Source organism: Nansenia antarctica, assembly GCF_963989245.1.
Source record: "Nansenia antarctica genome assembly, chromosome: 10".
Lineage (NCBI taxonomy): Eukaryota > Metazoa > Chordata > Actinopteri > Argentiniformes > Microstomatidae > Nansenia > Nansenia antarctica.
This window is the reverse complement of record NC_137680.1, coordinates 34,048,114-34,076,054: the sequence shown is the minus strand read 5'-3', so window position 1 is coordinate 34,076,054 and position 27,941 is coordinate 34,048,114. Positions and strand designations below refer to the sequence as shown.

Genomic DNA, 27,941 nt, shown 5'->3' with positions numbered 1-27,941 from the left:
ACAGGCTGTGATCCACTCCGTTAGACAGGCTGCCATGGATCTGGATGGCTAGGAAACACATGACATACAGCATTCTGTGAACGACGTAGTTTCACACAACTGATGACAAAGTTGAACCAAGTGCGATCACGGAGTAATGTTGGTTCTCTGGTTGGAGTAATGCTTCTCTGGTTGAACGATGCTCATGTTAGGATTAGTAGTAAGTGTTAGGGTTCTAACGTGTGCCTGTTATTCGGTTGCTCTACGTTCATACTAGTGAATGACGTACTACTTACACTATTGAACTACTTACAACAACAACATAATCTTACTGTACCTTTGTTCAATGTGTGCTGCTGCATGCGTTTGTTTTGACACGTGACGCTTAGGACCAAGGATGTGGGCGGAGAGGTGCGCGTGCTCGCAGCGGTGGAGAGGTGAGAGGTGCGCATGCGCGCAGCGGTGTCAGTGAATTTCGAAAACTATGGCGGCGGAGTACCTGCCAACCATAACAGAGCACTGGATACGGGAGAGGCTCGATCTCCACCATCAGTGTCTTGGTAATATTGTAGACAGTAACACAGTCATCTGTTAGGGCATAACTGGGTTGTTTTGATTACAATTGATGCTGCTGGATAGAAAAAAACAACCGATATGCTAATGGTTGCTATACAGTATACTCACTGTAACCAGGTTACCAACAACATAAACGGTAAATGGCGCGTTATTCCAAAGCGCTCTACAATGGCCTCTCATTGACCGATTAAATATCTGCGACTCCGGTGGGACTCGAACCCACAACCTTTGCATCACCCCTCAAGTGTTTGACTAGAAGTCCACTGCGCCACGGAACCAGCTGATGCAGCAGCCGAGGTCGCCTCCAGGGTTCTGGATCTGACCGATGGTTCTGGATCTGACATCGATGTTCTGGATCTGACATATCGATGGTTCTGGATCTGACATATCGATGGTTCTGGATCTGACATATCGATGGTTCTGTATCTGACATATCGATGGTTCTGGATCTGACATATCGATGGTTCTGTATCTGACATATCGATGTTCTGTATCTGACATATCGATGGTCTGGATCTGACCGATGGTTCTGTATCTGACATCAATGTTCTGGATCTGACATATCGATGTTCTGTATCTGACATATCGATGGTCTGGATCTGACATATCGATGGTTCTGTATCTGACATGTCGATGGTTCTGTATCTGACATGTCGATGGTTCTGTATCTGACATATCGATGGTCTGGATCTGACATATCGATGGTTCTGTATCTGACATATCGATGTTCTGTATCTGACATATCGATGTTCTGTATCTGACATATCGATGTTCTGGATCTGACCGATGGTTCTGTATCTGACATCAATGTTCTGTATCTGACATATCGATGGTCTCTGGATCTGACATATCGATGGTTCTGTATCTGACATGTCGATGGTTCTGTATCTGACATGTCGATGGTTCTGTATCTGACATGTCGATGGTTCTGTATCTGACATATCGATGTTCTGGATCTGACATATCGATGTTCTGTATCTGACATATCGATGGTTCTGGATCTGACATATCGATGGCCGAAACGCAAAACCAATCTGCAACATTTCACTTTTTTGGGAAAACGAAAAACAACGCACTCGTTTTCTTGCAGAATGCTATTTGTTAAGGATACCCATCACATAATACACTGTTTGGGGACTATATTGCTATGGTATGTGTTAATAACATTACATTTTTTGGCAGATAGGAGGTTTTGCGTTTCGGCCATCGATATAGCTATGTCCCTCCTATGTCAGACCTGACATATATCTATGTCCCTCCTATGTCAGATATACATGAGTCTGTAGAGGCGACTTAGGCTATGAACTAACACTGACTATACTATCCACATCAACTATGAACTAACACTGACTATACTATCCACAGCGGATGTCAGATCCCTGAGTCTTCCAGGGACGTACAAGGAGAAAATTAGACATCTGGGAATCTCATTGAAGAACTTTGTCCGCTTGAAGACCCTGGATCTCTCTTGTAATGCACTCGTCTCTGTCAAGGTGAGTTCACAAGATATGTCACCTCGCTAACAAAAGATCCATCTAATCTCGGCTATTTGAGATGTAACAAAATAAAACAAAACGGTGATGGTCTGTCACATGACATGATGTTTTTGTATCTCCTTCTTAAGGGGGTTCAACACTTGAAGAAGCTGGAGAGACTGAACCTGTACTACAACAGCATCCCCTCCATGCAGGAAGTCCAAGTGCTCTGCAAGCTGACAGCTTTGAGAGAGCTGGACCTGAGGCTCAACCCCCTGGCTAACAGAGATCCACACTACCGCCTGCACTTGGTGCATGCACTGTCCAACCTGCGCAAGCTTGGTATCAGTCTGTTGAAAGTTATCATCATCAACTTGCTTCTTAATAATAATAATAATAATAATAATAATAATAATAATAATAATAACTTTTTATTTATATAGCACTTTTCCTGCAAACGTTGCAGCTCACCATGTTAGTCTGACAGTTTCTATTTTCTCAATGTATTCTCTTTAGATGACTGTCCAGTGAGAGACAGCGAGAGGAAAGCCGCCATCATGCATTTCTCCTCAGACTCTATACCTGTGCCCCAGCCCATGAGCTCCTCACTGACAGACATAACTGACAATGACCAAAGGTACACATGTTGCTCAAATACACGACTAAAAGACTGGATGTCAGGACATCAGTGCTTGCGCTGCGAGCCTCTTACCTAGTAGGACTACTAGATTGATGAGTTGTATGAGAAACGAACTGAAAACAGATACGTCATGTATTTATTTAACAAATGAAAGTCATTTTGGCGAATTTAAGTGATGTGTTGTTGTTGTGGCTTGCAGGAGCAGTGAACTGAGAGTGGCCTCAGTTAATCGGTTCATGAGGAGGCTGTCTATCCTGGATGACAATGATGAGTCTGTGTTGAACTTTGTAGCTAAGAGCAACTGGAGCCAAAGAGACCTTCAAACACTTACTGGCTCCTTCCACAAGGAGCTGGAGTCACAGCTGTATCATTTACAAGGTATGGTTTGTACCTCTCCACTCAAAATATGATGTGTTTTGTCCTATATTGACATTGAAATATCAGTTCATAAATTGCTATATTTATTTGTTTGTTTGTTTGTTTTTACAAACACAGAGGGAGATTTGAAGAACGATTACAATTCAGAGAGCTCCGCTCCAAATAAGGTGAGGCGTTGCTCATGTCGAGGGGATTCCACAATCATTGGAAATGCTAATAGACGCCATATGTGAGTTGAGCTGTCTTGTTTGTTGTTTAGGAATCAGCTAAATCTATCCTCAGTTATTCCCAAACCAAAGATGGTGAGTATGTGCTGTTTTTTTTTATCACAGAATAGTTAATTCCATCTGCCCACCTGAAAAGGAGACAGCATGATATGCACTGACTGTCAAGGTAGGAACCCTAACCCTAACGGTATTCAGTAATTTTTAAATAATAAATTTTGTATCTTGTCTTTTGTGATTGCCCAGCTCGTCAGACCCAGTCAAGTGTTCCACGACTGAGAGAAGCCGCTCGGAGGAGAAGTTCTTCCTTGCTGAAACTGACTGAGGGACCCAGGGTGACCTTCGACCCCTGCGTGGAGAAACACAGCCCTGGCTCTGGAGGAGAGAGGCAGCAGAGACTCTCTGTTCATCCAAGAGTCCCAGCAAAGGGCCGGTTCACCCCTCACCCTGGTGAGGCCATGACGTCCACACAAGACAGAGTCCCTACTGTAGTAGGACTAGGGCTTTTAATTTTTTTATATACAATTTGATCTGGTGTATCTCTATTCTGTTTTTGTTTGTTGTGTTTTTTCTTCTTTTTATTGTTTATTGTCCTGCTTCTCTTCTTCTTTATTTTTCTTCTCTGTGAGAAAGGCGCTTTTAAATTAAAATCTATTCTTATTCTTATTCTTATTCTTATTCTTATTCTGTCTTTCAAGAAATAGGAAATAGAAATAATACATGCTTGTACTGTACATCTGTCTTTTTCATCCTTCAGATCCAGAAGACCAGCCCAGTTCATCTCTAGTGCAGACCTGCCCTCCCAGTCCCAGGAGTCTTCATCTTCCAGATGCTTCCAACCCTATCCTGCAGCCTCCCAGGCTCTCCTACCATAGCGCTTGGGGAACAGCAGGGGGCTCCACCTCGCCACAGAAGGATGTTGAACAACAGAGGGTGAAAAATCTCACGAGACAAAACGCTGTTGTTTTTTTGGGCCGTTCCATCAAATTCACTTCAAGTCCCTGACAGATTCTGCTATTGGCCTCATTAACTTACTTGCTTAATTTGAACACATCTCGTCTCGTAGGGAAGCTATAGAAAACCGCTGGAGATGCTCCTCAGCCTGGTGGACAAGCACTGGACAGAACAGAGGTCGCCTCAGCATGACAACAACTTCCTGTGTGAGTGTATGAACCCTGCATATACAGTCTTTTACTTGACCTCGGGGAATCCACCTCCTCTCACCAGTCATTTTTGATGATGTATTTTTTTCACTCTGGATCCCCCAGCTCAAACAGTTCAGATCCTCTCTATGATGGAACGAGACGTCTCCAGTCGAGAAGCCGAGGTCAGGACCTTGAGAGGAGCCGTCCAACAGCTGAAGGAGCGAGCAGCAACACGAGAACAAGAGCACGACGCCGAGATCCGACGTCTCTCTGCACAGCTGGAGGAGGCGCACGACGTCGTGGTGAGTTGTCAGAGCACGTCCGTCCATCGCTTGCTGTGTGGTCAATAATTAATACATGAAACAATCCCTACATTTCGATTTCCTCTCTATCAATTCATTGATGACAGGGCGACTCGAACAAGCAGCTGAAGACAGTCCTGGAGGAGAATGTCTCTGTACAAAAGCAGCTGATCAAATTAGAACAGCAATATCTCAGTTGGATGGTGAAAAGTTCACCCAACACTGAGATAAGTGGTGAGTGCAGGGGCCTCATTTCTAGAAAGTACTTTGGATCAAATTTGATCTTACCTCTGTCGTACGTAGAAAACCACGTCAACGTCGTGATTTATACAATTTCAACGTGAGTCAATTTGACCGTGGAAACGATCGTAGCTCTATGTCGGGTATTCATAGCTTTCATGTGACGTCACAGCATAGTGGAAACGCCCACCTGACGGGCAAAAGGCACTGCCCGTGAAGTTGCAGAGCACCAGGAAACACAGTAGCATTGCAAAGCCGGTCAAGGAGGCACCCTTTGCGGGTTAATAACTTTGATTTCCCGTGGGTTAGGAAAATAATTCCAACGTGTCCGGATAGAGGAGAAGACAGGGAATCCAAAACCATTTGAATGGTGTCGATCCTACTCTCCTATCACCGTCGACACAGCAAGGAGCGAATTCCCGGGTAGAAATTCCCTCGCCCCGCTGTCAGCGGTCAGCGGTAGTTTCGTCCAGCAGCGGGTGAACGCCCGGTTGATCGAGTTTAAGGTTAAAAGTATATCGTCTCGGGGTGTCAGCGCGGTGGTTAAGGGCTCAAAATGACCGTATACCGATGGTGAATTTAGCAATAATAGTATTGTGTTTGTACCACCTCCATAACCGGTGTTATTCACGGGCAAAGACGGTCAAGGAGGCACCCTTTGCGGGTTAATAACGTTGGTGTACTGTGGGTTACGGTAAAAATTCCAACGTGTCCGGATAGAGGAGTAGACAGGGAATCCCAAACTTTTTGAATGGTGTCGATCCTACTCTCCTATCACCATCGTGCATCTTGATAGTTCTTCATGGGTGAGGTGGTCTAAATAGTAGGCAGCCGGTAAATTGCATCCACTCGCCATGTTGAGCGATGTTGCTATGATACTTTTTGCCCGTCAGGTTGGTGGTTGCTAGGGAAGAAACCACGTGACTGAAAGCTATGAATTGACCTTGCGTACGCACATTACCTACTGGTAATGCAGAGTTATTACAGGCATGTGAGCCGCACTGCCTACTGTAATTCATGCAAGTGGCTCGTAATAAAATGAACAATGTTGTTATTGGCCGAGAAAATGAGTTAAATTAAAGATTTAAAGGGAACTGATGTTTATGATTGTATTTCAGTCTTTCTTTCTATCCCTCCGGAGCTGTCTATCTCCCCTTCAACATGCCTAGTGCGTTCCACAACGGACCTTGCCCGGCCATGTGCTGAATTATACTGGATTTTCTCCGGTGTCTGGGAGTTCGCAAAGGGAGTTCGCAGCCATTTTTTCAATGTCACCTGATAAGAATAAGACCATTATATTATTACAGTATAAGCAGCACTCGAGTTGAGGGGGGAGAGAGGGGATGGCATCCCCCCTGAAATAAAAACAGTCAAAATCGTCCCCCTTCTAAAACGGCCATCCCCTCTTTCCATACTTTGTCATTTTATCAATGAACATGGTATTACTGCTATTTCAAGGTGCGAGGGGGCACGCACATATGCAATGACATTTTTACCAAGTTACTGACACTGAAGTCACTGACGCTGAGGGGATGCTAAAATTGTCCTCATATGATCAAATCCACCACCTCCCCTGATTTTCTTTTACAACTTGAGTACTGAGTATACGCATTTGCCTGGTTAGTTGTCATGATCAAACGTTACAAACGCAACTTACCGAGAAGCCACCCTTCTCTGCCCTCTCCGCTTCCAGACGAACGCCTACCCTATATTATAGCACTTGGCTTACCGTATTTTCCGGACTATAAGTCGCGGTTTTTTTCATACTTTGGCTGGTCCTGCGACTTATAGTCAGGTGCGACTTATATATCAATAATTCATAATCTCTGACTGACATGAACTGACATACGGTAATCTCTGACTGACATGAACCAAGGAGTAACTTCCGCTAGCGCCTCATACACGATAGAATAGCCATTATACTTGACAATGTGGACATTAAACACGACAATGTGGACATTAAACATGATGTTATGGACCTTATACACAATGTTATGGACGTTATAAACGATATTAAAGTCATTTATTCCTTCCAGAGACTGTTCTATGTTGCTAAGTTACCCCCGCGAGGCTATTTTGCTACTTCCGCTAGCGCCACATACGCGATAGAATAGCCATTATACTCGACAATGTGGACATTACACACGACAATGTGGACATTAAACATGATATTATGGACCTTATACACGATATTATGAACGTTATACACGATATTAAAGTCATTTATTACCTTTCAGAGGCTGTTCAATGTTGCATTGTTTGTAGGCCGCCCTTCATCCTAACTACTTCCGTTTTTCACCAAGCTATCTTTGTCATGGCCTTATACACGATAAATAGTCGTTACACTCGACAATGTGGACATTAAGCACTATATTATGAACGTTATACACGCTATTATGAACGTTATACACGATATTAAAGTCATTTATTACCTTTCAGAGGCTGTTCCATCCTGTTTGCTTGCTCCCGCGACGCCATTTTGCTAACCTTCGTTAGCAACACGCTAGCTAGCCCTGGCTTTACACTCGATAATTTAAGTATTTCTAACCTTTCAGAAGAAGTTTTACCGTGAATTATGTCCTTCCTGGGCTTACAAATCCTCTCATGTCTCTTCACAATGCCAGACTAGAGTCAAGCTCAACAGGGTCTTCTTTCCCCGCTGATTCCGCCAAGCCCGTTCCCTTGAACCATGCGACTTATAGTCCAGTGCGACTTATATGTGGTTTTTTCCTCTTCATGACCCATTTTTTGGCCTGCTGCGACTTATACTCGGGTGCGACTTATAGTCCGGAAAATACGGTAATTCAGCCACTATAATTGAGCCGCTATCACAGGGCGTTAATACAAACCTCATTCACCTGCGTTCATTTTACCTGCGTTGGTATTTATAGAAGGAAGCACGTACGCAGTTTTAAACAAGCGCAGCCCATTTTATAAATAATGCTTACGTCCGTTTAGACAAATTTGCTTACGTGAAAGTCAAAGATGACGTTCAAGTACTTTTTTTTAAATGAGGCCCCAGATGTGTGTTTGGGCGTCCCCCTAGTGGAATAGGAAGTGGTTAACCCCCCCAAACAACTGAAGTCAGTGTTCATCTATGTCTGTGTCTGACCTTAACTTGATGTTTTTGATGAGTCATCATAACGGGTGTGTGTGGCTGTGTCCTCTCAGAGAAACAGACAGAGGTGGAGGAGCTCAGGAGGGAGGTCGCTGAGCTGAGAGTGAAGCTGCAGGACGGTGGAGGAGGGGGGAAGGACCTAGCACATATGCTGCAAGAGAGCCACAGGTAATAAGACTGTAATAGGACTGTAATAAGACTGTAATAAGACTGTAATAAGGCTGTAATAAGACTGTAATAAGGCTGTAATAAGGCTGTAATAAGACTGTAATAAGACTGTAATAAGACTGTAATAAGGCTGTAATAAGACTGTAATAAGACTGTAATAAGACTGTAATAAGACTGTAATAACGCTGTAATAAGACTGTAATAAGACTGTAATAAGGCTGTAATAAGACTGTAATAAGACTGTAATAAGACTGTAATAAGACTGTAATAAGACTGTAATAAGGCTGTAATAAGACTAAGACTGTAATAAGACTGTAATAAGACTGTAATAAGACTGTAATAACGCTGTAATAAGACTGTAATAAGACTGTAATAAGACTGTAATAAGACTGTAATAAGGCTGTAATAAGACTGTAATAACGCTGTAATAGGACTGTAATAAGACTGTAATAAGGCTGTACTACATTTTTTTTTTTTTTACATTTACATTTTTGGCATTTAGCAGGGGCCTTTTTTTTTTTTTACCTAAACCTAACCGAAAGCGACTTACAACAAATGTACATTTGACTAAGTAAGTGAATCATCTATCCGCCAGTCATAGCAGGAACAAGTTATGTATGCTCAGGCCTGGGGCCATTGGCAGTCGTCGTGCTAGAAGGAAGATGTATTTATTTCTTATTTCTTATTTCTTATTTTTATTACCACCCGAGGAGAATAAAACCAACCACTCATCTTAGTGCAGGACACTCTAAGACAGGGCTAGTTGTGTAAGACAGAGCTAGTTGTGTAAGACAGAGCTAGTTGTCTAAGACAGAGCTAATTGTGTAAGACAGAGCTAGTTGTGTAAGACAGAGCTAGTTGTGTAAGACAGAGCTAGTTGTCTAAGACACAGCTAGTTGTGTAAGACAGAGCTAGTTGTGTAAGACAGAGTGATAGTAGGTGAATGTTCAGAAGAGGGCGGCGACCTAGATTTGTTCCTTCCCCGTTAAGTGAATAATTAATAAATTGCTCAAGTAGACAATTAAGATAAAGTTTATTCCATACAGCGCTGGGCAGCCTCTCAACACACGGCAAGCAACGAGGAGAGGCACGCATCGAATGACACTTTGCAGTGGGCTTATATGCTAGATTTCCGCTGACACCGGAAACAGCTGTACCTTACCAATCACCAGTCACCCGTCATACATGTTGTTTACATACTAAAGTTAGAAGCCAGCTTGCCTCTGCTTCCCTACCATAACGGGTTGTTCGTTCCGGTCAATAGTTACCTGACTCTCAGTCAGCTGACCGTTCGTTCCCAAATATACTGATCTATTGACCCCAGTACCCATATAAGTCTCCATCCTGTGTTCATGCGTTTCTGTCTTGCTGACCACTTGTAACTTATACTGGTCCCCACTAGCTGTGGTCTCTATATTTGGCTCAGGTCCAGTTACAGCAAATCATGTTCACTAAGAGTGGCCAGTTTATGTCCTGAGAGTGGACACACTTAAAGTATGCTTAAGGTTAAACAATGAGTATTGCAATATTTGATAGGCACACAATATTTTGCACATAGCTACACAAAACGCATCATATCAGCTCACTCTTTTTTTTTCTTCTCTAATGGATAGTAACTTTAATTATTTCTCTTTCTTTCCACATGGCTGAGATCTTGCATTCCTCCCCCGGAACTGTCATCAAAGGACTTTACCCATGGACAAATACAATTCCTCAGTCATGTGGCCTGACAAAGTGAACAAACATCTCACTCCACAATTGACTTGGCATGAGTAAAAGGTCACTTTGTGGTTAACTACTCTGATTAATAATCACCTTCTTTGGATAAAAACCTTTGTTGTTTGAAGGAGAAAATATCCAAATAGGTTTCTCATTACTATGTCTAACTACTCATTACAAATGAAGTAGGTATCATTTCCATCATTAATTCAAATCACATGTTTTTCCATAGTTTGTTACATAATTATACATTTTTAACAAATAGGGATATCGTCAATCAGTTTCTTTAGGTGTCTTGGTTCTTCGATATCCTAGGTCGATCTTCAACAGAGGGACCATCATGCTTTTCCGGTCGCAATGAGGCACTATCTGAGATGCTGATGGACCATTGTTGTCTTTCCGCCTTGTCGTCCTCTTGTATTGTTGCTGTGTTATTGAGAGACTCACAGTAGAAATTATTTCATTCACCATCATGATGCTTGCTCAAATGTTTTAACAGTGTTATTGAAACTCTAAATCCTTACCCCCTACTTTTCTCTCCCCTATTGTTCTATGTCCCCATTGTCTGATCTTAAAGGTTTAATCCTGTTGTGGTGAATACGTACAACAATTGTCAACAAACTGGCAAACTCCTGCAACTGAGTCTAGTGCGCTATTTGGTTTAACTCCCTGGATGTCACGACGCATGCGAACAAGATTAGTGTCAGAGTCTTCAGTTAAAGTAAAGTCTGTTTCGTTAGTTAACACCCAGAGCGTATACAGAACCGATAAAATTGTGGCCATCCATCTTATGCACAACGAGGCCTGGATCACATGGTTTCTCTCGGCACGCATCGTCTGTCCGGTATCTCTTGTCCTAGTTTCAATCTTAATTCACAACAACATCAAGAATAATTGTTAATAGCAGAGATAGTCATCATTATGGTACTGGAATCAGTAATCGTTTGTCATAATACGTGTTTTCCCCTTTGCTTGGGTCTCATCGTCAGAGTCGAGAGTGGGTTGGGCCCCCTGTGGTCCCCCCCCTCTAGTGAGTTCTGCACTTGCCTGCTGAGACATTTTTAGATACAGGGATTGCACAATCGTTAAGTACAGGTAGACAGACATTTAGTTTCTCTCAAAATGGTTAACTCGTCCTTCATCAATGCTCCTAGAGGAAACAAAAGGATGTCATTTGAGGTTCATGCCATGGGTATCAACCTAGGACGTGTGTTGTGAAAAACCGTGAACCGTCCCTTTAATATCCAAATCAGTCTTCAATGCTTAGTTTATTTACTGTCAATGTGCAATCTGAGTCAATTCCCATAAGCATACTTTTAATGAGGTAGATAGGTTCTATTCTACCCGTATGTTAAAAATTCTGATCATAATCATAACTGATGTCTTGAATACTTCCCCGTTGGTCTATGTTCAGTATAAGCGTATTTTGTATTAAGGTTTAAATTTGCTGTGAACATTTAAATGTTCTATCCCTCTCTTATAATCAAATATTTCTCAGTCAATCACCCGTTGGTTTTAGTAGATTTATCAGAGACATTCTTGAGTCAGTGTGAATGGTTTTCTATCATAAATGTTGCTTTAATGTGTAATGCTCGTGCATTCAGCTGTTGGCCGATTAACACTGTTGATTGTGAAGTACTGTCATATTCGTATGTGTAATTGCTTTATCAAAGTCTGTAGTCTGTCATGTCATTATCATGTTTCCGCTTCCAAACAGAAAAACAACATTTTCATTTACAGTTACACAGAGAATTATTATTTGTGGTTTCCCCTTTCTCTCATCCGTCAATCGTTCACTGTCATTTCAGCCCCCACTTCTGTTAGATTGGCCCTCAGCAACGCCCCCGTTTTTTAGTCCGTCGCTCAGTTTCTCTGCATTTTCTTGGTTCTGTCAGGAGATAGAATTGGCAAGAGTTGTGTTGTCCGTTCGGGATTATTCATCAATCAAAATGTCACATATTCCTCTTTGCTTGTGTGAACATCAACAGTCATCAATGCATGTCTCTGTTCACTAAGTAAATTCAAATGTTACGTTTACTGAGTCAATGCAGAATTGTATGATAATTACAATAAGAGACAACTACATTTTCATCTCTAACACTTCTATGTGTTCTCTGCGTGTCTGTGTCTCTGTGTCACCGAGCTGCGTCTTGTTTGCAAGGGCAGTTCTATTAATAGTGTAGGTTCCGAGTGTCGTCTCTGGTGCAGCTTTGTGGAGCAGTGTTTTACCCCTCGTCTCTTTACCACTTTTCGCTGTTCGTGCTAAGCTATTTAGCTTGTCCTGAAAATACAATAGTTATTCATTTCACTCTTTATCATTTGTTTACAATATGTTAATCAATACAAGGATTCTTATTACTTAACTCAATGATTTCTCTATAACTCTATCACTCGCCATGCTTCACGTAAGACTTCATTACCCATAATGCTTAGTATTCATTCCAACCCTCTAGGTCCGTGTATTGCGCAAGCTCCAAGACTTGTGGTTGGTGTCGCTTTTTAAACAATCCCAAAGCTTCTAATTCCCTTATTCGTTTTTCAATCAATGCTGGTGTCATTGAGAAAATGTCTGGTGTTGATAATTTAAAGTTTTTCGCATCGTCTCCAATACCATCTAGAATCATATTTGTAAAGAATGCGTTAGGTTTGTCATCTAATTCCAAATTCGCCTTTTCTCTCCAGGTATTTTGGAATCTGATTACAAAGTCAGACATTGTTTCATTAGGCTTACGTTTACAGTTCAGAATTTGTGAGATATCACGGTTTTGGCTGGCATGTTCGTTTAGAAATTTGGTTAATTGTTCAATGTGAGTCAACTTGTGTTCATTTTGAAACCATGGGAATCGTTCATTAATTGTTTGTCCTCTACATGGCCCATCATTATTTTCATTCAAAGTTTCACAAGCATTTATCAAAGTATCAATTTCAACATCTGGCATTAACGTGATCAGAATGTATCTTAAATCCGTGCCATTCAAATTACCATGTAGCAACATTGTTTTATACCAATTTATGAATCCTTTTGGGTTAATCAAGGGTCTGGGTGCGTCGACTATGATTGCAGATACGTCAGTCAGGGTTAATGGTTTATACAGGACTTTCTCCTCTATAGTTAGCAGTGGCGCTTGTACCTGGATCACGCTGCGTGTCACAGCCTGCTCCGCCTGTTCCGCCTGTACAGGAGGAGACACGATCTGTACCTCCTTTACCTTGGGTATAGGGTTAGACCTATTGTGTTCCTTCTTTCTGACAATATTACCAGGCCATTGATTAGACATTATTACCCATGCTTGATAGACTTCTTTCATGTAATCAATATCCCATAATGGGTCGCAAATGCTTTTGTTTGATATCAAATATTCGTCAATAATCTTTAGTTTATTCTTTTCAAAACTCCCGATACTTGGGAAATTATCGTCACTCCATTCCGCAATCTTTGTTAGAAACGGTTCTGCATAGAATGGTCCTAATTTAAGTAAAATCCATCCTTTTGGTGTCACTGTATCAGTGTATTTTATCGGAATATCAATTATGTGTGGATCAATTTCCAATAGTTTCTTAATAGCTTTCTTTTCCCCTCGTGGCAAGTCCCTAACCGACTTATACTTAATAATCCGTTTCTCACAATTTGCCGTCCTAGACGTTCGATTACCCATGTTTGATTAATTACACTGCACACAATGTTAGTAAAAAGGAATTCTTTTATCTAAATTGTCTCGTTAGAGCTTTATAGTTACCCAATTCGTGTTGATTACTTTATTACTATATACTTTAATTCAGTCTGTTGCATTGCGTCTCATCAAGGTCATTTAAATCCACGTCTCATCTGTTCTCTCCTGTCTCAATAAATCAATCTTGTCACTCAAATCTGTTGCGCTTTAACATTAACACAAATGCCGTATCCGTTCCCCTTCTTATCGTCCTACAACTGTCTTTTTACCGCTGATCTTTATCTTTCATTATCCTGTTTCTCTACAGAATATAGCCACATTACTTGACCACTTATAAACACTTTCTTTAAATCACACTTCAAATTACATACCATAACCACTTGCGTGTCAATACCTTATTCATTTAACCATCTTAATCAACATTCTACTTCTGATTTCTGTTGACTCAAGCGTGCTCTGCAGTTCACCTTATTTCCTGTCAAATACCTCAATATGTCTGTACCTTACAGATAACCATAAATAAAACCCCACGGAATGCCCAATTCCGTTTAATCAATTCTTCTATGAATTAACTAATATCCAGTATCAGTATATCACCTCCAGAGTGACACCTAGCAGCTCTGTCCTTTTATAACGCATTATCCTATATGTGGATCAATGACCTTTATGTACACATCAATACTCAACCTTTAATATTTAGTCAAATTTAGTCATTGGCCCCCCCATCATCAAATTCATTCCCCTTTCCTTCATTCAAGGAAAAAATTACAGGTTTTTCCCTCTAGAACAACAATTCAGGTTAAAGCACACAACCACACTGTGTTTATCTGCCTCACCTGTCTCGCTGAATCTAGGATCCTGTTCGTTAAACGCCAATTGATAGTAGGTGAATGTTCAGAAGAGGGCGGCGACCTAGATTTGTTCCTTCCCCGTTAAGTGAATAATTAATAAATTGCTCAAGTAGACAATTAAGATAAAGTTTATTCCATACAGCGCTGGGCAGCCTCTCAACACACGGCAAGCAACGAGGAGAGGCACGCATCGAATGACACTTTGCAGTGGGCTTATATGCTAGATTTCCGCTGACACCGGAAACAGCTGTACCTTACCAATCACCAGTCACCCGTCATACATGTTGTTTACATACTAAAGTTAGAAGCCAGCTTGCCTCTGCTTCCCTACCATAACGGGTTGTTCGTTCCGGTCAATAGTTACCTGACTCTCAGTCAGCTGACCGTTCGTTCCCAAATATACTGATCTATTGACCCCAGTACCCATATAAGTCTCCATCCTGTGTTCATGCGTTTCTGTCTTGCTGACCACTTGTAACTTATACTGGTCCCCACTAGCTGTGGTCTCTATATTTGGCTCAGGTCCAGTTACAGCAAATCATGTTCACTAAGAGTGGCCAGTTTATGTCCTGAGAGTGGACACACTTAAAGTATGCTTAAGGTTAAACAATGAGTATTGCAATATTTGATAGGCACACAATATTTTGCACATAGCTACACAAAACGCATCATATCACAGAGCTAGTTGTGTAAGACAGAGCTAGTTGTCTAAGACAGAGCTAGTTGTCTAAGACAGAGCTAGTTGTGTAAGACAGAGCTAGTTGTGTAAGACAGAGCTAGTTGTGTAAGACAGAGCTAGTTGTGTAAGACAGAGCTAGTTGTGTAAGACAGAGCTAGTTGTCTAAGACAGAGCTAGTTGTGTAAGACAGAGCTAGTTGTGTAAGACAGGGCTAGTTGTCTAAGACAGAGCTAGTTGTGTAAGACAGAGCTAGTTGTGTAAGACAGAGCTAGTTGTCTAAGACAGAGCTAGTTGTGTAAGACAGAGCTAGTTGTCTAAGACAGAGCTAGTTGTGTAAGACAGGGCTAGTTGTGTAAGACAGGGCTAGTTGTGTAAGACAGAGCTAGTTGTCTAAGACAGAGCTAGTTGTGTAAGACAGAGCTAGTTGTGTAAGACAGAGCTAGTTGTCTAAGACAGAGCTAGTTGTGTAAGACAGAGCTAGTTGTGTAAGACAGAGCTAGTTGTCTAAGACAGAGCTAGTTGTGTAAGACAGAGCTAGTTGTCTAAGACAGAGCTAGTTGTCTAAGACAGAGCTAGTTGTGTAAGACAGAGCTAGTTGTCTAAGACAGAGCTAGTTGTGTAAGACAGGGCTAGTTGTGTAAGACAGGGCTAGTTGTGTAAGACAGAGCTAGTTGTCTAAGACAGAGCTAGTTGTCTAAGACAGAGCTAGTTGTCTAAGACAGAGCTAGTTGTCTAAGACAGGGCTAGTTGTGTAAGACAGGGCTAGTTGTGTAAGACAGAGCTAGTTGTGTAAGACAGAGCTAGTTGTGTAAGACAGGGCTAGTTGTGTAAGACAGAGCTAGTTGTGTAAGACAGAGCTAGTTGTGTAAGACAGAGCTAGTTGTCTAAGACAGAGCTAGTTGTGTAAGACAGAGCTAGTTGTGTAAGACAGGGCTAGTTGTGTAAGACAGAGCTAGTTGTGTAAGACAGAGCTAGTTGTGTAAGACAGAGCTAGTTGTCTAAGACAGAGCTAGTTGTCTAAGACAGAGCTAGTTGTGTAAGACAGATCTAGTTGTCTAAGACAGAGCTAGTTGTGTAAGACAGGGCTAGTTGTCTAAGACAGAGCTAGTTGTGTAAGACAGATCTAGTTGTCTAAGACAGAGCTAGTTGTCTAAGACAGAGCTAGTTGTCTAAGACAGAGCTAGTTGTCTAAGACAGAGCTAGTTGTGTAAGACAGAGCTAGTTGTGTAAGACAGGGCTAGTTGTGTAAGACAGAGCTAGTTGTGTAAGACAGAGCTAGTTGTCTAAGACAGGGCTAGTTGTCTAAGACAGAGCTAGTTGTCTAAGACAGAGCTAGTTGTGTAAGACAGAGCTAGTTGTGTAAGACAGAGCTAGTTGTCTAAGACAGAGCTAGTTGTGTAAGACAGAGCTAGTTGTCTAAGACAGAGCTAGTTGTCTAAGACAGAGCTAGTTGTGTAAGACAGGGCTAGTTGTCTAAGACAGAGCTAGTTGTGTAAGACAGAGCTAGTTGTGTAAGACAGGGCTAGTTGTCTAAGACAGAGCTAGTTGTGTAAGACAGAGCTAGTTGTGTAAGACAGAGCTAGTTGTCTAAGACAGAGCTAGTTGTCTAAGACAGAGCTAGTTGTCTAAGACAGAGCTAGTTGTGTAAGACAGAGCTAGTTGTGTAAGACAGAGCTAGTTGTGTAAGACAGGGCTAGTTGTGTAAGACAGAGCTAGTTGTCTAAGACAGAGCTAGTTGTGTAAGACAGAGCTAGTTGTCTAAGACAGAGCTAGTTGTGTAAGACAGAGCTAGTTGTCTAAGACAGAGCTAGTTGTGTAAGACAGGGCTAGTTGTGTAAGACAGGGCTAGTTGTGTAAGACAGAGCTAGTTGTCTAAGACAGAGCTAGTTGTCTAAGACAGAGCTAGTTGTCTAAGACAGGGCTAGTTGTGTAAGACAGAGCTAGTTGTGTAAGACAGGGCTAGTTGTGTAAGACAGAGCTAGTTGTGTAAGACAGAGCTAGTTGTGTAAGACAGAGCTAGTTGTCTAAGACAGAGCTAGTTGTGTAAGACAGAGCTAGTTGTGTAAGACAGGGCTAGTTGTGTAAGACAGAGCTAGTTGTGTAAGACAGAGCTAGTTGTGTAAGACAGAGCTAGTTGTCTAAGACAGAGCTAGTTGTCTAAGACAGAGCTAGTTGTGTAAGACAGAGCTAGTTGTCTAAGACAGGGCTAGTTGTCTAAGACAGAGCTAGTTGTGTAAGACAGATCTAGTTGTCTAAGACAGAGCTAGTTGTCTAAGACAGAGCTAGTTGTCTAAGACAGAGCTAGTTGTCTAAGACAGAGTTAGTTGTGTAAGACAGAGCTAGTTGTGTAAGACAGGGCTAGTTGTGTACGACAGAGCTAGTTGTGTAAGACAGAGCTAGTTGTCTAAGACAGGGCTAGTTGTCTAAGACAGAGCTAGTTGTCTAAGACAGAGCTAGTTGTGTAAGACAGAGCTAGTTGTGTAAGACAGAGCTAGTTGTCTAAGACAGAGCTAGTTGTGTAAGACAGAGCTAGTTGTCTAAGACAGAGCTAGTTGTCTAAGACAGAGCTAGTTGTGTAAGACAGAGCTAGTTGTCTAAGACAGAGCTAGTTGTGTAAGACAGAGCTAGTTGTCTAAGACAGAGCTAGTTGTGTAAGACAGAGCTAGTTGTGTAAGACAGAGCTAGTTGTCTAAGACAGAGCTAGTTGTGTAAGACAGAGCTAGTTGTCTAAGACAGAGCTAGTTGTGTAAGACAGAGCTAGTTGTCTAAGACAGAGCTAGTTGTCTAAAGGGCTCTGCACACAGCGTGCGATTTCTGTTGCGCGTGAACGTTCCATTTTGAAGTTTGAATGGAAGTCTATGAGAACATACAACAGAAATTGCATCGCACGCTGTGTGCATTGGGATGCGATGTTTTACGATGTTCTCATAGACTTCCATTCAAACTTCAAAATGGAATGTTGACGCGCAACAGAATCGCACGCGTTGTGCAGAGCCCTTATGACAGAGCTAGTTGTGTAAGACAGAGCTAGTTGTGTAAGACAGGGCTAGTTGTGTAAGACAGAGCTAGTTGTGTAAGACAGAGCTAGTTGTGTAAGACAGAGCTAGTTGTCTAAGACAGGGCTAGTTGTGTAAGACAGGGCTAGTTGTCTAAGACAGAGCTAGTTGTGTAAGACAGAGCTAGTTGTGTAAGACAGGGCTAGTTGTCTAAGACAGAGCTAGTTGTGTAAGACAGAGCTAGTTGTGTAAGACAGGGCTAGTTGTCTAAGACAGGGCTAGTTGTCTAAGACAGGGCTAGTTGTGTAAGACAGGGCTAGTTGTCTAAGACAGAGCTAGTTGTGTAAGACAGAGCTAGTTGTGTAAGACAGAGCTAGTTGTGTAAGACAGGGCTAGTTGTGTAAGACAGAGCTAGTTGTGTAAGACAGAGCTAGTTGTGTAAGACAGAGCTAGTTGTGTAAGACAGAGCTAGTTGTGTAAGACAGAGCTAGTTGTCTAAGACAGGGCTAGTTGTCTAAGACAGAGCTAGTTGTGTAAGACAGAGCTAGTTGTGTAAGACAGAGCTAGTTGTGTAAGACAGAGCTAGTTGTGTAAGACAGAGCTAGTTGTGTAAGACAGAGCTAGTTGTCTAAGACAGAGCTAGTTGTCTAAGACAGGGCTAGTTGTCTAAGACAGGGCTAGTTGTCTAAGACAGAGCTAGTTGTGTAAGACAGAGCTATTTGTGTAAGACAGGGCTAGTTGTCTAAGACAGAGCTAGTTGTGTAAGACAGAGCTAGTTGTGTAAGACAGAGCTAGTTGTGTAAGACAGAGCTAGTTGTCTAAGACAGAGCTAGTTGTCTAAGACAGGGCTAGTTGTCTAAGACAGGGCTAGTTGTCTAAGACAGGGCTAGTTGTCTAAGACAGAGCTAGTTGTGTAAGACAGAGCTAGTTGTGTAAGACAGAGCTAGTTGTGTAAGACAGAGCTAGTTGTCTAAGACAGAGCTAGTTGTGTAAGACAGGGCTAGTTGTCTAAGACAGAGCTAGTTGTCTAAGACAGAGCTAGTTGTCTAAGACAGAGCTAGTTGTGTAAGACAGAGCTAGTTGTGTAAGACAGGGCTAGTTGTCTAAGACAGAGCTAGTTGTGTAAGACAGGGCTAGTTGTCTAAGACAGGGCTAGTTGTGTAAGACAGAGCTAGTTGTGTAAGACAGAGCTAGTTGTGTAAGACAGAGCTAGTTGTCTAAGACAGGGCTAGTTGTCTAAGACAGAGCTAGTTGTGTAAGACAGAGCTAGTTGTGTAAGACAGAGCTAGTTGTGTAAGACAGAGCTAGTTGTGTAAGACAGAGCTAGTTGTCTAAGACAGAGCTAGTTGTGTAAGACAGGGCTAGTTGTGTAAGACAGGGCTAGTTGTGTAAGACAGAGCTAGTTGTGTAAGACAGGGCTAGTTGTGTAAGACAGGGCTAGTTGTGTAAGACAGGGCTAGTTGTGTAAGACAGAGCTAGTTGTCTAAGACAGAGCTAGTTGTCTAAGACAGAGCTAGTTGTCTAAGACAGGGCTAGTTGTGTAAGACAGAGCTAGTTGTGTAAGACAGAGCTAGTTGTCTAAGACAGGGCTAGATGTGTAAGACAGAGCTAGTTGTCTAAGACAGGGCTAGTTGTGTAAGACAGAGCTAGTTGTGTAAGACAGAGCTAGTTGTGTAAGACAGAGCTAGTTGTGTAAGACAGAGCTAGTTGTGTAAGACAGGGCTAGTTGTCTAAGACAGAGCTAGTTGTGTAAGACAGAGCTAGTTGTGTAAGACAGAGCTAGTTGTGTAAGACAGAGCTAGTTGTGTAAGACAGAGCTAGTTGTGTAAGACAGAGCTAGTTGTCTAAGACAGAGCTAGTTGTGTAAGACAGAGCTAGTTGTGTAAGACAGGGCTAGTTGTCTAAGACAGAGCTAGTTGTGTAATACAGAGCTAGTTGTGTAAGACAGAGCTAGTTGTCTAAGACAGAGCTAGTTGTCTAAGACAGAGCTAGTTGTCTAAGACAGAGCTAGTTGTGTAAGACAGAGCTAGTTGTCTAAGACAGAGCTAGTTGTGTAAGACAGGGCTAGTTGTGTAAGACAGAGCTAGTTGTCTAAGACAGAGCTAGTTGTCTAAGACAGAGCTAGTTGTGTAAGACAGGGCTAGTTGTGTAAGACAGGGCTAGTTGTGTAAGACAGAGCTAGTTGTCTAAGACAGAGCTAGTTGTGTAAGACAGAGCTAGTTGTGTAAGACAGAGCTAGTTGTCTAAGACAGAGCTAGTTGTGTAAGACAGAGCTAGTTGTGTAAGACAGAGCTAGTTGTCTAAGACAGAGCTAGTTGTGTAAGACAGAGCTAGTTGTCTAAGACAGAGCTAGTTGTCTAAGACAGAGCTAGTTGTGTAAGACAGAGCTAGTTGTCTAAGACAGAGCTAGTTGTGTAAGACAGGGCTAGTTGTGTAAGACAGGGCTAGTTGTGTAAGACAGAGCTAGTTGTCTAAGACAGAGCTAGTTGTCTAAGACAGAGCTAGTTGTCTAAGACAGGGCTAGTTGTGTAAGACAGAGCTAGTTGTGTAAGACAGAGCTAGTTGTGTAAGACAGAGCTAGTTGTGTAAGACAGGGCTAGTTGTCTAAGACAGGGCTAGTTGTCTAAGACAGAGCTAGTTGTGTAAGACAGATCTAGTTGTCTAAGACAGAGCTAGTTGTCTAAGACAGAGCTAGTTGTCTAAGACAGAGCTAGTTGTGTAAGACAGAGCTAGTTGTGTAAGACAGAGCTAGTTGTCTAAGACAGAACTAGTTGTGTAAGACAGAGCTAGTTGTCTAAGACAGAGCTAGTTGTGTAAGACAGAGCTAGTTGTGTAAGACAGAGCTAGTTGTCTAAGACAGAGCTAGTTGTGTAAGACAGAGCTAGTTGTCTAAGACAGAGTTAGTTGTCTAAGACAGAGCTAGTTGTGTAAGACAGAGCTAGTTGTCTAAGACAGAGCTAGTTGTGTAAGACAGGGCTAGTTGTCTAAGACAGAGCTAGTTGTCTAAGACAGAGCTAGTTGTGTAAGACAGGGCTAGTTGTGTAAGACAGAGCTAGTTGTGTAAGACAGAGCTAGTTGTGTAAGACAGAGCTAGTTGTGTAAGACAGGGCTAGTTGTCTAAGACAGGGCTAGTTGTCTAAGACAGAGCTAGTTGTGTAAGACAGATCTAGTTGTCTAAGACAGAGCTAGTTGTCTAAGACAGAGCTAGTTGTCTAAGACAGAGCTAGTTGTGTAAGACAGAGCTAGTTGTGTAAGACAGAGCTAGTTGTCTAAGACAGAACTAGTTGTGTAAGACAGAGCTAGTTGTCTAAGACAGAGCTAGTTGTGTAAGACAGAGCTAGTTGTGTAAGACAGAGCTAGTTGTCTAAGACAGAGCTAGTTGTGTAAGACAGAGCTAGTTGTCTAAGACAGAGTTAGTTGTCTAAGACAGAGCTAGTTGTGTAAGACAGAGCTAGTTGTCTAAGACAGAGCTAGTTGTGTAAGACAGGGCTAGTTGTCTAAGACAGAGCTAGTTGTCTAAGACAGAGCTAGTTGTGTAAGACAGAGCTAGTTGTGTAAGACAGAGCTAGTTGTCTAAGACTGTTATGATGTGTTTTCAAGTGTGCATAGATAAATTGTAGACATTAAGCATGAACTCACTAGTCAGCTACATGTTGTGAAACTGCTGGCTAGGCTGTCCCATATCTGGGTCAGGAGAACGGTTGCTCAGTGAGGAAAAGTGGGTCAAGTAGCCAGCAAGGGAGAGTGGGTCAAGAGGTCAATATATTTAGGGAAAGGCAGGAATCATATGACTGAGGTTGCCAGGGAGAACAGCCCGTTAAGGGGTAAAGAAGGAGAAAAGGGGATCTCATGTTAGTGAGTTGACAGCAGAATCATGATTGACAACTAAACAGCTGATGGCTAACTCAGCAGTAATTTGGGCCATAAGACTGTGCGCATGGGAGAGAAGGCTCATTCACGTTGTGATGCATGGACGATGTGAATCTCTGATCAGATGAATAAATATCTTCAAACTGTCCAACCTGAGCTGACCTTGGTGATTTCGATTGATTCATTCATTGGGGACAAAGCATCATCATATCAAAGACAGAGCTAGTTGTGTAAGACAGAGCTAGTTGTGTAAGACAGGGCTAGTTGTCTAAGACAGAGCTAGTTGTGTAAGACAGAGCTAGTTGTGTAAGACAGGGCTAGTTGTCTAAGACAGAGCTAGTTGTGTAAGACAGAGCTAGTTGTCTAAGACAGAGCTAGTTGTCTAAGACAGAGCTAGTTGTGTAAGACAGAGCTAGTTGTGTAAGACAGAGCTAGTTGTGTAAGACAGAGCTAGTTGTGTAAGACAGGGCTAGTTGTCTAAGACAGAGCTAGTTGTGTAAGACAGAGCTAGTTGTGTAAGACAGGGCTAGTTGTCTAAGACAGAGCTAGTTGTGTAAGACAGAGCTAGTTGTCTAAGACAGAGCTAGTTGTCTAAGACAGAGCTAGTTGTGTAAGACAGAGCTAGTTGTGTAAGACAGAGCTAGTTGTGTAAGACAGAGCTAGTTGTCTAAGACAGAGCTAGTTGTCTAAGACAGAGCTAGTTGTGTAAGACAGAGCTAGTTGTGTAAGACAGAGCTAGTTGTCTAAGACAGAGCTAGTTGTGTAAGACAGAGCTAGTTGTCTAAGACAGAGCTAGTTGTGTAAGACAGAGCTAGTTGTGTAAGACAGAGCTAGTTGTCTAAGACAGAGCTAGTTGTGTAAGACAGAGCTAGTTGTCTAAGACAGAGCTAGTTGTCTAAGACAGAGCTAGTTGTGTAAGACAGAGCTAGTTGTGTAAGACAGAGCTAGTTGTCTAAGACAGAGCTAGTTGTGTAAGACAGAGCTAGTTGTGTAAGACAGGGCTAGTTGTCTAAGACAGAGCTAGTTGTGTAAGACAGAGCTAGTTGTGTAAGACAGGGCTAGTTGTCTAAGACAGAGCTAGTTGTGTAAGACAGGGCTAGTTGTCTAAGACAGAGCTAGTTGTGTAAGACAGAGCTAGTTGTGTAAGACAGAGCTAGTTGTCTAAGACTGTTATGATGTGTTTTCAAGTGTGCATAGATAAATTGTAGACATTAAGCATGAACTCACTAGTCAGCTACATGTTGTGAAACTGCTGGCTAGGCTGTCCCATATCTGGGTCAGGAGAACGGTTGCTCAGTGAGGAAAAGTGGGTCAAGTAGCCAGCAAGGGAGAGTGGGTCAAGAGGTCAATATATTTAGGGAAAGGCAGGAATCATATGACTGAGGTTGCCAGGGAGAACAGCCCGTTAAGGGGTAAAGAAGGAGAAAAGGGGATCTCATGTTAGTGAGTTGACAGCAGAATCATGATTGACAACTAAACAGCTGATGGCTAACTCAGCAGTAATTTGGGCCATAAGACTGTGCGCATGGGAGAGAAGGCTCATTCACGTTGTGATGCATGGACGATGTGAATCTCTGATCAGATGAATAAATATCTTCAAACTGTCCAACCTGAGCTGACCTTGGTGATTTCGATTGATTCATTCATTGGGGACAAAGCATCATCATATCAAAGACAGAGCTAGTTGTGTAAGACAGAGCTAGTTGTGTAAGACAGGGCTAGTTGTCTAAGACAGAGCTAGTTGTGTAAGACAGAGCTAGTTGTGTAAGACAGGGCTAGTTGTCTAAGACAGAGCTAGTTGTGTAAGACAGAGCTAGTTGTCTAAGACAGAGCTAGTTGTCTAAGACAGAGCTAGTTGTGTAAGACAGAGCTAGTTGTGTAAGACAGAGCTAGTTGTGTAAGACAGAGCTAGTTGTGTAAGACAGGGCTAGTTGTCTAAGACAGAGCTAGTTGTGTAAGACAGAGCTAGTTGTGTAAGACAGGGCTAGTTGTCTAAGACAGAGCTAGTTGTGTAAGACAGAGCTAGTTGTCTAAGACAGAGCTAGTTGTCTAAGACAGAGCTAGTTGTGTAAGACAGAGCTAGTTGTGTAAGACAGAGCTAGTTGTGTAAGACAGAGCTAGTTGTCTAAGACAGAGCTAGTTGTCTAAGACAGAGCTAGTTGTGTAAGACAGAGCTAGTTGTGTAAGACAGAGCTAGTTGTCTAAGACAGAGCTAGTTGTGTAAGACAGAGCTAGTTGTCTAAGACAGAGCTAGTTGTGTAAGACAGAGCTAGTTGTGTAAGACAGAGCTAGTTGTCTAAGACAGAGCTAGTTGTGTAAGACAGAGCTAGTTGTCTAAGACAGAGCTAGTTGTCTAAGACAGAGCTAGTTGTGTAAGACAGAGCTAGTTGTCTAAGACAGAGCTAGTTGTGTAAGACAGGGCTAGTTGTCTAAGACAGAGCTAGTTGTCTAAGACAGAGCTAGTTGTGTAAGACAGAGCTAGTTGTGTAAGACAGAGCTAGTTGTCTAAGACAGAGCTAGTTGTGTAAGACAGAGCTAGTTGTGTAAGACAGGGCTAGTTGTCTAAGACAGAGCTAGTTGTGTAAGACAGAGCTAGTTGTGTAAGACAGGGCTAGTTGTCTAAGACAGAGCTAGTTGTGTAAGACAGGGCTAGTTGTCTAAGACAGAGCTAGTTGTGTAAGACAGAGCTAGTTGTGTAAGACAGAGCTAGTTGTCTAAGACAGAGCTAGTTGTCTAAGACAGAGCTAGTTGTGTAAGACAGAGCTAGTTGTGTAAGACAGAGCTAGTTGTGTAAGACAGAGCTAGTTGTCTAAGACAGAGCTAGTTGTCTAAGACAGAGCTAGTTGTGTAAGACAGAGCTAGTTGTGTAAGACAGAGCTAGTTGTCTAAGACAGGGCTAGTTGTGTAAGACAGAGCTAGTTGTCTAAGACAGAGCTAGTTGTGTAAGACAGAGCTAGTTGTGTAATACAGAGCTAGTTGTGTAAGACAGGGATAGTTGTGTAAGACAGAGCTAGTTGTCTAAGACAGAGCTAGTTGTCTAAGACAGAGCTAGTTGTCTTTCAGCCTGTTGAAATGGTTAGTCTACACATCTCTCAGTAGCCTGCAAGGTTGTTGTATTGATTGGGTATTATGTGTACCACCATGTACAAAAGAGGAGATTTGGTGAGGCTGCATTGTCATTTTATGTACCCAAATTGTGGAATGCACTGCCAGTTTACATTAGGGATGCAACCTCAGCAAGTCAAGACTAAAACCCCATCTTTTTAATATTGCCTTTAAATTACTAAATAATTTAATTAGGATTATATGATGATTAAAGCACTTTGAGCTGCAACGTTTGCAGGAAAAAGTGCTATACAAATAAAAGTTGTTATTATTATTATTACTTATTATTACTGTTGGTCTTGTCATGCACAAGAGTGTTGTATTGTTTCCGTTCCCACCACCCCATGGTTCAGTTCTCCTCAGTCTGTATCAGGGGGTTTGGAGATGTATATGAGCTCCCTACCATGACATACTGTGTGTATGTGCTGTGGTAGTTTATACCTCCCGGGCAGGGAACTCCCGAAAGGAGGGTGCCATCGAAATAGGCCAAGACTAACCTCTCTACCGTTTAATATTCAATAAAGGGTTAAATTAGGATATGAGTGTTCCTGGCTCAAACGGCCTCTTCTGACGCATCTAAGTCGTAGTTCAGCATCAGCGCTCAGATGAAACGTGGATAATAATCCTACTTCAGTACCTCAGTCGACAGGCTCTTGGCTCTGGTATTACTGTGGATGAATAATAATAGTATGCTTGAGCTTTTTACATTCCTGCTTTATTATGTTGCTGCAGGTCACTGGTGGCCACTAACGGACGTCTGCTGGGTGAACTGGAGGGGACCTGGGGACGTCACCGAGAAGGAACCAGGACAGGAGCGGCGTCTCTACACTAGAACCACACGCTGGCCAAGATCAGCTAGGTCAGAGTCAGACCCAGAGAGCTGGTTTCAGGCGCTGGTGATCACCATTCCAAAATGTTTCTTTTGATTCATTGGGTGCGATGTTGAGGATGGTCAACTAGGAACAAACTTTTTTAGGACGTTTCTCTTTTTACCACAGCTGTTAAACCACTGTCATCATTGTCTCACTCTATCCACAGGTTCATTGTTCATTGAAGTTTTATATTTATTCAGGTCAAAGGCACGTGAAGTTAGGTATTTATTGTATTAAAGCTGTTTCCGCTCTGGGAGTCTTCATTATTAAAGTGTAAGTCATAAGTAAGGTCAGGGCTTCTGAGTAAAACAATGCTCTTTGTAGATAAGCCAAGCTTGCTATGAAACTGGATGGTCAATGACATGTTAATGACATGTTAATGAGGAGAGGGCCTGTCTTCCTGGGTCAGTCTCCCCACCCCCAGCTCTCTAGCCTCCATGGAGGTCATGTCTTTATCTAATGGATGTGTCTCCATCCCAGCTGCACCCTGGCCTTATTACTACACGTCTGCCTCAGGGGTAAAGAGATACACACACACACACACACACACACACACACACACACTCCTTTAGACATAAGCTCAGTGAGTAGTTATATACTGTACTGGCACAGGGATCTTGAGCTATGATCATTCTACCCTTTGTTTCCATAGTAATAGAAAACATCTCGCTAAATGAGATGTAATAATACAACTGGACCCCTGAATAAGAGATCAGATCAGGACAGGAAATTGGAAACAGATCTGTGGTTCTCCAGGAGAAATTTTATTTTCAATAATGCTACAAATCATCACACATTAAAAGGTCTGAAGAACAGGAACATAAACACATAGCATGCACCAGGGCACAATAGTATGTTAAAACAATAGTACGTTAAAACGGTTACTTTTAAAAATAAGACAATATTGTTCCTCCACACAAGGTGCACAGTATTTGGCATAAAGCACACAAGACAATTCATACTGGAGATACTAAAGCAACTAGCAACTAGTGGACTATTGATCTCAATGCATGAGTCTTCTTTAGCAGAAGCTACAGCTACAGGAGAGATGAGTATGAAAGGAACAGCCTGTCACTATGCTTGAAAAATATATGTCCTACAAAAGTATACTTCTTTAGCCATTCCCTTCCCCCTCATACAGTATAGGTACTTCAGTAATATTTAACCCTGCTTTTGTATTCAGTTGAATTTGTGGCATAGAACGTTTCATTATAACAGTGTTACAACTAAAAGGTATACTAGAACTTCTTCAGAGACATACACAATAGAGTCCAAGGGCAACAAGCACTACTGATGTAGTCACTAGTCATCCTGTTTACCCCATAGTGTAGTAGTGCATATCTGTATTCTCATCATTTGTAATGTAAACAACGTAATAGTTTGATATGCAGTGATTTCACACAATTCTAATTTCTGGAGTTAATTTTGTTTGTTGATAAATAGTATTGAAAGGTTAGTAATGTTATCCAACTCTTTGGCCACTGATGTTCCTTTAAAAGCCTTGCCACATTAGGAAACAACTCTATACACATGCATTGGCTTTTCTGAAATCATAGATGTCTGTTTGAAAGGTTTCTTCTGTCTAGTCTACTTAAGAAGTAGAGCAAGCCATTGGAATGGTTCCTATTGTAATTTGATACTGCATAATCAAATCTAGCTACTTCATGCACAGGATACAGTATACAGGATACAGAAAAACATAAATGCAGCCAGTGTTTTAAATCAAGCCATGCGGCCCTAGATGTAGAAATATACACAATCTTACCACCAATATATTAGAACTATATAAATCTGATGACAGCAATATCAGTAAAATATTAAAAATACAATCTTGGAACAACCCAGCATATCTCTTTATATTGCAGTAAGAGGTCTGGCTAATATGACCAACGGAGTGTTCTTTAACAGTTATCACAATGGTGTGTTAGAACTA

At 41.9% G+C, this 27,941-nt stretch overlaps 1 protein-coding gene across 1 annotated transcript; it reads left to right on the top strand.

Moving 5' to 3' along the window:
* Positions 1–463: 463 nt before the first annotated feature.
* On the top strand, positions 464–25,968 carry cep72 (centrosomal protein 72; the record flags this gene model as incomplete). Its single annotated transcript, XM_080541234.1, has 12 exons — positions 464–539; positions 1,921–2,048; positions 2,180–2,372; positions 2,547–2,667; positions 2,870–3,048; positions 3,519–3,722; positions 4,030–4,205; positions 4,339–4,432; positions 4,541–4,719; positions 4,827–4,953; positions 8,131–8,245; positions 25,869–25,968. The coding sequence occupies 12 exons, from the start codon at positions 464–466 to the stop codon at positions 25,966–25,968; spliced, it is 1,692 nt and encodes a 563-aa protein (XP_080397360.1).
* Between the last annotated feature and the right edge of the window lie 1,973 nt (positions 25,969–27,941).